At 59.7% G+C, this 10,000-nt stretch overlaps 2 protein-coding genes across 2 annotated transcripts in view; one reads left to right on the plus strand and one right to left on the minus strand.

Moving 5' to 3' along the window:
• On the plus strand, positions 1-6,903 carry ENH_00051360 (hypothetical protein, conserved; the record flags this gene model as incomplete). Its single annotated transcript, XM_013581376.1, has 3 exons — positions 1-154; positions 450-547; positions 848-6,903. Coding segments are annotated over 3 exons (6,308 nt in total), but the record flags the coding sequence as incomplete, so codon positions are not given.
• Positions 6,904-7,854: 951 nt separating this feature from the next.
• Positions 7,855-10,000, minus strand: part of ENH_00051370 (hypothetical protein, conserved) — a gene marked incomplete at both ends in the record, with an annotated part of 4,578 nt that continues 2,432 nt past the window's right edge. Inside the window, 5 exons of the mRNA XM_013581377.1 lie at positions 7,855-7,908; positions 8,024-8,248; positions 8,498-8,921; positions 9,437-9,510; positions 9,915-10,000. The exon at positions 9,915-10,000 is cut by the window's right edge and continues 17 nt beyond it. Of these exons, the coding sequence (XP_013436831.1) occupies positions 7,855-7,908; positions 8,024-8,248; positions 8,498-8,921; positions 9,437-9,510; positions 9,915-10,000 (863 nt within the window). The remainder of the gene's footprint in view (positions 7,909-8,023; positions 8,249-8,497; positions 8,922-9,436; positions 9,511-9,914) is intronic.

The following is a 10,000-nucleotide window of genomic DNA, read 5'->3' on the forward strand; positions in this document are numbered from 1 at the left end:
TGCTGTTGCTGCTGCGGGTGCTGTTGCTGCTGCGGGTGCTGTTGCTGCTGCGGGTGCTGTTGCTGCTGCTGCTGCTGCTGCGGGTGCTGTTGCTGGTGCGGGTGCTGGTGCGGGTGCTGTTGCGGGTGCTGCGGGTGCGGGTGCGGATGCTCCGGTGCGGGTGGTGTGCGGGAGTTGCTGTTGCTGCTGATTCGGCTGCTGCTGCTGCTGCTGCTGCTGCTGATTCGGCTGCTGCTGCGGGTGCTGCTGCGGCGGCGGTGGCGGGGCAAAGCCGCTTTGCTGCTGCTGGTGGCAGAAGCAAAGCGGCTTTGAGACTGCTGCTGCTGCACTGCAGCGGCGGACTCTTTTAACACGGGCTTGGCAGCAGGGGGCTCGAAGCTGTACTTACAGCTCGTGCTCCTGCTGCTGCTGCTGCTGCTGCTGCTGCTGTTGCTGTGGGGTATCCTCAGGGACAAAAGCGCTTGTGCCTCTGCAGTTCACTTGCGGCATTCTTGGGGTCTCACCGAGAAATCAGCTGAAGTTTTCCTTGTGGAGGAGGAGGCTTGTGGTCAGCAGCAGCTGCTGCTGCAGTTCTCGCTGCTGCAGTGCTAATTGCGCTGCTATGTGCCGCTGGTTGTGCCTCCCGCTGCTGCATCTGCTGCCCCCTGCTGCTGCTGCTGCTTCTGTTTGTGGCTACTGCCGTTGTGTGCTCTCCAGCTCCTGGGCTTGTGCAGTTGCTGCTTTTTTTCCCCTTTGCTGCTGCTGCTGCTGCTGCTGCTGCTCTTTGCACTTTCTGCTGCAGCCGCTGTGTTTCCCCATGACATTTCTATCTGTATGCACCGGCGTTTTTGTGCTTTCACTTGAGGAGCCCTTTATCTAGGCCTGGCTGCTGCTGTTGCTGCTGCTGCTGCTGCTGCTGCTTTGTGTTCTGCTGCGCTGCAGCAAGATGACAAATGCGTGGGAGTGGCCTACTTGGCTTGCTGCCTCATTCCCCAGGAAGTGACCAGCGTCAGTCGTTTGCCTCTGGAGCACAAGTCCCGAAAGAGCGGCATTTTGGTAGTTGAGGGTTTCCGCTTTGTGCCCGTAATACCTGCTGCTGCTGCTGCTGCTGCTGAGGCTGCTGCTGCTGCTGCTGCTGGAGCTTCTGCTGCTTCCCCAGCCGCAAGTGCTCTTGGTGCGCCGCCCTTAGCGGCGGGTGGGGAGCCGAGGGAGAAGCAGCGCAGACAGAGGCAGCAGCAGCAGCCAGCAGCAAATAGCCAAGAACTCAATGCAGCAAGGAGCGGCCGAGCAGCAAAAACGCCAGAAGCAGCAGCAGGAGCGGGTGCTGTCGCTGCGCAGCAGCAGCAGAAAACTAGCAACTACACTGTGGACCTTTTGGATCTGTTTGACTCTTCGGAAGGGCAGCAACAGCAGCAGCAACAGCAGCAAACCGACCACCTCCCTCTGACTCCGTTAAGTGCCAACAGTGACAGCTTGCAGCAGCTCCAGCTTCTGGAGGAGTCACTGCAGCAGCAGCTGTCTGTGCAGCAGCATAAGCCGCTGACACAGCAGCAAGAACCCTCACTACAGCAGCAAGGGACATCTCAGCAGCAGGTGGGATTGCAGCAGCAGCAGCTGCTGCAGCACGAACCGATTCCCCAGCAGCAACTCACTCTGGAGCAGCAGCAGCAAAAGGAGCAGGTGCAGTTGGCAACACAGCAGCAGCCGCCAGTAAAGGAGGAAGTGCTGCTGCAGCGGCATGCACCATCGGGGCAGCAGCAGCTAACGCTGCAGCACCAGCAGCAGCAGGAGCCATCCCTGCTCCCAAGTTCGCAGCAGCAGGACCTGTCCCTGCTTCCGAATGCGCAGCAGCAGCAGCAACAGCACCCACAAGAGCAACAACAGGAGCAGCAACAAGAGCTTCCGAAGCAGCAGCAACAGCCTTTGCCGCAGCCCCGTCCTTCATATCCTGCTGCTGCCCTTGATGCACTTTTCTACGCCGATGTAGCTGCTCACTGTAGAGATCCGGCAACTGCAGCAGCAGCACGGTCTGCTGCTGCTGCTGCTGCTGCTGCTGCTGACTTGCCCCATGCTGAGAGGGAACTGCTGCTTCAACAGGCTGCAAAGGGATTGCCCGAGCTGCACCAGCAGCAGCAGATACTGCAGCAGCAACAACTGCAATTGCAGCAGTTACAATTGCAGCAACTGCAGCTGCAGCAGCAGCAGCAACAGCAGCAGCAACAGCAGTCAGTTGAACAGCAGCAGACACTACAAACTGCGTCTTCATCTACGGGCATTGGGCAGCAGCAACAGCTACTGCTGCCTGGGATGGCGAATCTTGTGGGCATCAGTCCTGTGGTGGCTGCTGCTCCTGCTGCAGCAACGGGAACTCCATCAGCTGCTGCTGCTGCTGCTGCTGCACATCATATCGTTGCCGACACACAAACTGGCAGCACGCAGGGTTCAGGAGGTGGCCTTCTCATTGATGAGCAGCAGCAAGGGTACGTGAACGCCCAGCGTCAGGCAGCAGCAGCAGCAGCAGCAGCAGCAGAAGCAGCGTTGCCACCTCCAGCCCCCGCACCGCCGCCACCGTCATCGCCATCATCTGCCGCGACGGCTGCACTCGGAGCAGCAGCAGCAGCAGCAGCAGCGCTTCCCGCGTTACCAGCAGCAGCAGCAGCTTCGCCACCTGCTGCAACAGTTACAAATCGCGCAGAAGCAGCAGCAGCAGCAGACGAACCCCGCTCTCCAACAGAGCCCACTTCAGCAGCAACTCCAGGGCAGGCGCGGCGGAGGCAGTCTGAAGCAGCGCTTCCTGCTGCTGCTGCTGCTGCATCTGCTGCTTCTCTTGCTGCTGCGGAAGCCCCTGAGGCGACACCAGCTAGCAGGAAGCCCGCTGGCTCGGCCCGAAGACCTATTAGTGGCAGCAGCTCGCAGCAGCAGCAGCTGCTTCACATGCAGCAGGAAGAGCAGCAGACGCAGCAGCGCAGGCACAGGGCGGAGCAGCGACAGCGGGAGCCGCAGCTGCTGCAGCGGCAGCAGCAGCAGCAGCAGCAGGAGCAAGCCCCTCAGTGGCCAGTGGGCGGGGTCGATGCTGCAACGCCGGCAGCAGCAGCAGAAGACAGAACGCCTGCAGCAGCAGCAACGCAAACTGCAGCAGCAGCTGAGCTAGAAACAGAAGCAGGAGACTGGCCGCCTCCCCGCCGGCCTTCAACTTGGCAGCCAAGACCAGTTGGAGGGTTTGTCTTCAAGCAGCCGCAGCAGCAGCAGCAGCAGCAGCAGCAACAACACCCTCAGGTCCCTTCGTATCCGCAGCAGCAGCTGCAGCAACACCAACGGGCCCATCCGCACCCGCAGCAGCAATTTGGCAACCTACAGGAGCAGCAGCAGCAGCAGCAGCAGCAGCAGCAGCCTGGTCCGTTCAACATGCCCTCGCAAGCGCCGCTGACTCAGCTACAGCAGCCGCAGCTTCCGCAGCAGCAGCATCTGCTGCAGCAACGGGTGTCTGGCAGTCCTTTTCCTCCTGCCGAAGAGCACCAGCAGCATCAGCAGCAGCAGCACCAGCAGCAGCAACAGCACTTTCCGCAGCCTGTGTGGCCACAGCAGCAGCAGTTGCAGCCTCAGCAGCTGCAGCAGCCTCAGCTGCAAACTTCTCCACAGTCAGCACAGTACCAGCAGCAGCAGCAGCCACTGCAGCAGCAGCTGTCGCACCAACCACTGCAGCACCAGCCACAGCAGCAGCAGCAGCACCTCTCGAAAAAGCTGTTCAGCGCATTTAATCCCTTCCCCGAAAAACAGCGCGTGAAGACTTCTCCAGCTCAGCCTGAGCAGACACCGACTCCTCCGCAGCAGCAGCAACAGCAGCAGCAGGAGCAGCAGCAGCAGCAGCAGCAGCAGCAGCAGCAGCAGCCAACTGCACCTGCTCAGCATCAGCAGCAGCAGCAGCCTGATGCTGAAGCGAAGAAGTCTTTGTTCTCTCTCCCTTTCCGGCTGCGCCGCAACACGGGCAGCAGCGGCAACAATGCAGCAGGAACAGAAGCACGCAGCAGTTCGGGGGCTGCTGCTGCTGCAGCTGTGCCTGAACAACCTGCTGCTGCAGCGCAGCAGGCAGCACAAGGGAGTGCAGGCGCCGATAGCCAGGAGCAGCAGCAGCAGCAGCAGCAGCAGCATGAGCGGCAGCGTCTGTCACATTATTGGCCCTTCAAGAGCCACCGGGACTCAGGAGGAGCAGAACGCGAAAGCACGGGAGCGGGAGCAGCAGAAGATGCTGCAGCAGCAAGCGACGCAGCAGCAGCAGCAGCAGCAGATCCAGCATCAGCAGCAGCAACCCCGGAGATCCCCTTTCGCTCGTTCCGGGTGCAGTTCCCAGAGTCTGCACCCGTGACAACGAAAGCAACTCCAGCAGCATCGGGAGAGAAGCTTGCTGCTGCTGTTGATGCTCCTCAGTTTCCTGCTGCAGCAGATGGCGACCCTTTTGAGTTCCACTTCCGGTCTCCTGCTTCTGGAGGTGCAGCAGCAGCAGCAGCAGCAGCAACGCCATTTGCTGCCTCTGGATTTTCGCAGCAGCGCAACACCTGGGCAGCCCCCCTGCGCCTCCCCGACGAGCCGCCAGATGACGAAAACGAACAGCAGCAGCAGCAGCAGCAGCAGCAGCAGCAGCAGCAGCAAGAAATGGAGGACGAGCCCTGGTGGGAGCTTTCGAAGCCGCATGCAGCTGTCCGTCATGAGACGAAGCAGCAAAAGAAGGAGAAGCAGCGGAAACAGAAGCAGCGGGGGTCGAAGCTCTCGACAGACGCACAGCAGCAGCAGCAGCAGCTGCTGCTCCAGCAGCAGCTGCAGCAGCAGCAGGGCGACAAGGAGAAGCAGCAGAAGGAGCAGCCGGGAGACGGTGACGGCTGGCCAACGCAGTCCTGGCAACGCTCTGTCTCTTTCGATCCTTTAGAACCTTTTGAAGGATCTGAAGAATCTCAGATTTCTCAAGGATCAGCTTCCTTGGGTCCTGCTGCTGCTTCCGGTGACTCTCGTGCTGCTGCTGCAGCGCAGCAGTGCGCCGCAGCTGCAGCAGCGCACGGCAGCAAGGATCAGCACCAGGAGGCCGCGCGCAAGTACAGAAGCCGAAAGAAGGCTGCTGCTGCTGCTGCTGCTGCCGCAGCAGCAGCAGCAGAAGACACAAAAGATGGAAGGCTCTTAATGGACTGGGGAGACGCATGGTGGGATGAAGAAGCAGCAGCGGGAGACTCAGACTTGACAGATGCAGCAGAGCAGCAGCAGCTGCAGCAGCACTGGCCTGCAGTTCCCGATGCAGCGGCACAAGGCGCTGCTGCGAAGCTGCAGCAGCAGCAGCAGCAGCAGCAGCAGCAACAGCAAGGGGCGCCAACGGGACTAAACGAGCAAGCACAAGCAACTGACGACAACCCAGCTCTTCACGGGAGTCATTACGGCAGTTTGTTAGCGAAGCAGCAGCAGCAACACTTGCAGCAGCAGCAGCAGCATATGCAGCAGCAGCTGCAACCACAGTATCTCGACCAGCAGCTGGAACCTGTGCAGCAAAAGCACCGCCACTACCCGCAGCAGCAGGAGGACCAACAGGCCTTCCAACAGCAGCAGCAGCAGCAGCAGCAGCAGCAACAGCAACCTTTAGCCATTTCAGCACCCCAGGGGGCCTTTCTTGAGGCCCCGTTCGAGCCCTGGGCAGCGGCCTCTGCGCAGCAGGCAGCTCTTGCTGCAGGAATGCAAGCCCACCTCCAGCAGCAGCAGCAGCAGCAGCAGCAGCAGCAGCGGCAACAGCGACTCCCTGCGGCTGCTACGATACAGCAGAATGTCAACCCTGTGGAACAGATCCATTCTCCAGGTTTGCTGCAGCAGCAGCAGCAGCAACAGCGGCCGCAGCAGTTGCTGCTGCACCAGCCACAGTCCGTCCAGCAGCAGTTGCCGCAGCCAGTACAACAGGTGCTGCAGCAGCAAAGGCTGCAGCAACAGCAACAGCGACCGTTTCTCTCTCAGCAGCTGCAGCAGCCAGGGGCTCTTTCTCCCCAGATTTTTTCGTCTGGCCAGTCTCTGCAACAGCAGCAACCGCTGCAGCAGATGCAGCAGCAACTATTGCCGCAGCAGCTACTGCAGCAGCAGCCACTGCAGCAGATGCAGCAGCAACATCTGCCGCAGCAGCTACTGCAGCAGCAGTTGCTGACGCAGCCGCAGTACTTGCAGGAACAACAGAGTCGCCGCCAGCGACTTCAGCAGCAGCAGCTGCAGCAGCAGCAGCTGCAGCAGTTACAGCTGCAGCAGCAGCAGCTGCAGCAGCAGCAGCTACAGCAGCAGCAGCTGCAGCAGCAGCAGCTACAGCAGCAGCAGCTGCAGCAGCAGCTCCTGCACCAGCAACTCCGCACGCAGCGACAAGACTTAGCCTACCCACAGGCACTGGCGCAGCAGCAGCAGCAGACTCTGCAGCCTCTTCAGCCCATGGGCCATGCAGGCCTGCAGCAGTTGCAGCAGCAGCCTCAACGTCTGCAGCAGCAGAAGCTTCCGCAACAGCAGCCTGCGGTGCCGTACCAGCAGCCGCAGCAGCAGCTGAATTTGCAGGGGCCATGGCCACAGCAGTACCGACCTCCGCTGCAGCTGCAGCAGGAGCTGCTGTCATCGCAGCAGCTGCTTCCGCAGCAGCAGCAACCACTGCCTCAGCTGCAACAGCACTACCTGCAGCACCCGGTCGAATCCCAGCAGCAGCAGCAGCCGCAGCAGTTGGGGTGGCCTGGCCTTGCAGGAAAGGCGCAGCTGCCTGCGCAGCAGCAGCAGCCTCAGCACCAACAGCAGCAGCTACAGCAGCAGGAGCAGCTGCAGCAGCTGCAGCAGCAGCAGCAAGTGCCCGGGAGCCGAAACCCATTTGCTCAGCCACGCAGCCGGCACCGAGCTGGCGGGAGCAGGCGAGCTGCTGCTGCTCCTCTGTAGTTATGTTTCATTAGGTTGCAGCAGCTAGGAAAGTGCTGCTGCTGCTGCTGCTACTGCAGCTTGTCCGCTAGCCAGCTAGCTAGCTAGCTAGCTAGCTAGCTGGCTTTGCTATCTAGCTAGGCAGCTTTCCTCCTTGGCTAAGTAGCGAGCCTGGGAGGCAAAGAGTAGGCAGCAGATTCAGCAACTGCAGCAGGCTGCTGCTGCTTTTGCGTTGTGGCTGCTGCAGCGGCAGCAGCTGCAGCAACGTAACAGCAAATAAATTAGAGTGATGCGCAGCTCCCATGAGTAGAAGGGTTTAGAAGTAGTTGTGCTGTCCGTACACTGCAGAACAGCATCAAGAGCAGCTGCAGCAGCAGCTGCTGCTGCTGCTGCTTCCGCCTTCACTGCAGCGGGAGCAGCAGCAGCAGCACCCGCGAGAGCGTAGCCATTTTGCCCGTAAGCAAAAGCGCGCAGCAGCTGGAGCCCCACGCATCTGCTTGGCTGCATGCAGCGCCGCAGCAGCAGCCCTATAGCAGCGGCAGCAGCAGCCCTGCAGCAGCAGCCCTGCAGCAGCAGCAGCAGCAGCGGGGGCTGCCGAAAGGGCAGCTACTTTGCAGCCATAGACCGGAACTGAAACAGCAAAGAAGACATGACGGAAAAAGACTCAAGCAAGGACTGAGACAAAGAAGCAGCAGCTGCAGCAGCAGCAGCAAAGAGAGCAGCAGCAGACGAATACCACGGAGAGGCAGCGCAGGCGGAACAGAGGAAGCAGCAACAAAGTGAAACGGAGAAGTTCCCGAGAGTGCAGCAGCAGCAACAGCTGCTGCTGCTGCTGCTGTAGCAATAGCAGGTGACCCGCTGCTGCTGTGCCTACGCAGTTCTACACTGCTCTTTGAGGGACCCCAGTAGTGCTGCAGCTGCTGCTGCGGTTGCTGCCACTGCTGCTGCTGCTGCTGCTGCTGCTGCCGCTGTTTAGCAAGCACCGCTCAGTCCCTGTAAGGCAGTCGGCAGGCCCTTATCGTCATCCTGCAGCAGCGCAGCACCAGCAGCAATTCAATTGGCAGCAGCAGCACAATACGAGCAGCGAGCAGCAGCAGTAGCAGCAGCAGCAGCAGCAGCAGCAGCACACAAGGGACCGCACCTTCTCGTCGTCGTCTCTCTCATGTGCTGCTCCCCCTTTGCGTTCTGCTGCTGCTGCACCTGCAGGCTCAGCAGCAGCGGCTGCTGCTGCATGAGCCTGCAGCACTCGTGCTGCTGCTGCTGCGTCCAGAGCCTCTTCGTAGCGGCGCTGCTGCATCTGCTGCCGCAGTCGAGAGAACTCTGGGCTCAAATCTGATGGGCCAGCAACAATTCCATAAACAGCTATCTGCAGCAGCAGCAGCAGCAACAGCAATGAAAGCAGCAGCGACTGCAGCAGCAGCAGCAGCAACTTCTAGGCAGTGCTTCTCTACAGCGGGCCTGTGCCCGCTGTGGACCCCTGTGCTGCACCTTTTGCTTGAACTGCCACATTTATTTCCCTGCTGCAGCAGTAGTGGCAGCAGCAGCAGCAGCAAAAGCAGCAGCAGCAAAACAGCAGCAGCAGCAGCAGCCACAGCAGCAGCGACGCGCAACTGACCTGCCCTTCAACTGCAAGCAGCAGCACTCCTGAAATGACTGATGCTGCTGCTTCTTGTTTTTCCTCTTCCTCTTGCTGCTGCTGCTGTTGCTGCTGCTGCTGCTTGGGGGCCCTCATAATGAAAGAAGTGATGATGCTGTGTTTGATGCGGGGCTCCCCCGGCCCCCCTGCCTGTTGCTGTTGCTGCTGCTGCTGCTGCTGCTGCTGCTGCTGCTGCTTCGGGCGAGGAGGCGGAGGAACAGCGCAGCAAATGTCGAGAGTGAGGGGCGGGTGCTGCGCTGTCTCTAGGCCAAAGAGATGAAACGCGTTGCGGCTGCAGGGGCAGCTGCTGCTGCTGCTGCTGCTGCTGCTGCTGCTGCTGCTGACTGCGGCTGCTGCGGCTCCTGGGCCTGCCGTTTCCAGCCCAGCTGGCAAGAAATACGTCCTGCAGCAGCAGCAGCAGCAATGGACGCAGCAGCAGCAGCAGCTGCAGCAAACAGCAGCTAGGACCTGCCTCCCAGAGAAGCAGCTAGGGGCGCATCAGAAGCAAACTGCTGCTGCGGCTTTGGGCAAAATGCTAAATGACAAATTTTTTAAATGATAAAAGATATTTTGTTTATAAGAATGAAATGGGAACAAAACAAAATACAAATAGTTCAAAATTTAAATATTATTTTGATTGCTGAGTTGTGTTTTGTTTCATTTAATTCTTTAAGCACGAAACGGCAAAAGAAGCACAAAGAGAAGGCTGTGGGCGCCAGCAGAGCCAAAGACAGCAGCAGCAGCAGCAGCAGCAGCAGCAGCAGCAGCAGCAGCAGCAACAGCGAATTGAATAAACCACCTCAGCTGGTTGCGGTTGCCGCCGCAGCAAGCAGCAACTCGGCCTTCTGGCAGCACAGCAACTCGGCAGCAATAAAACTGTGTGGTGAAGACCCCCTCGTCCACAGCTGCCTTGCTCACAATGCTGCTGCTGCTGCTGCTGCTGCTGCTGCTGCTGCTGCTGCTGCTGCTGCTGGACGCTTCGTCTGAGCCTTCTGCAGGCACAGCAGGCGCAGGCGATTCTTGCGGGCCGCAGCAGCACGCGGCGTTTATGTCCAAAACCTGCAGCAAACAGGGGCGCGCAAACGAGCCTGCTGCTGCTGCTGCTGCTGCTGCTACTACTGCTGCTGCTGCTACTATTTTTTTGCTTTTACCTGCTGCTGCTGCTGCCGTTGCGGTATCGGACGTTACTCACTTTGTGTTCTGATACAAGCTACTACAATGCTGCTGCTGCTGCTGCTGCTGCTGCTGCAGCTGGTATTGCTGCTCCTGTTGCTTGCACTGCGGGTTTTCAACTAGCCCGTGGCAAACCCTAAACCCTAAACCCCAAGCCCTAATATCCAAACCCTAAAGCCTACACTCTAAACCCTAAACCCTAAACCCTAAACCCTCCGCCTACGTGAAGGGCCTCGAGGTCTGGCAGCCTCAAAATCATCAACTGTTTCTCGTCGCGGTGCGACGCAACCAGAGCAGCAGAAGGCGACA

This window comes from Eimeria necatrix, genomic scaffold (assembly GCF_000499385.1).
Source record: "Eimeria necatrix Houghton genomic scaffold, Enh_scaff405, whole genome shotgun sequence".
Taxonomy (NCBI): domain Eukaryota; phylum Apicomplexa; class Conoidasida; order Eucoccidiorida; family Eimeriidae; genus Eimeria; species Eimeria necatrix.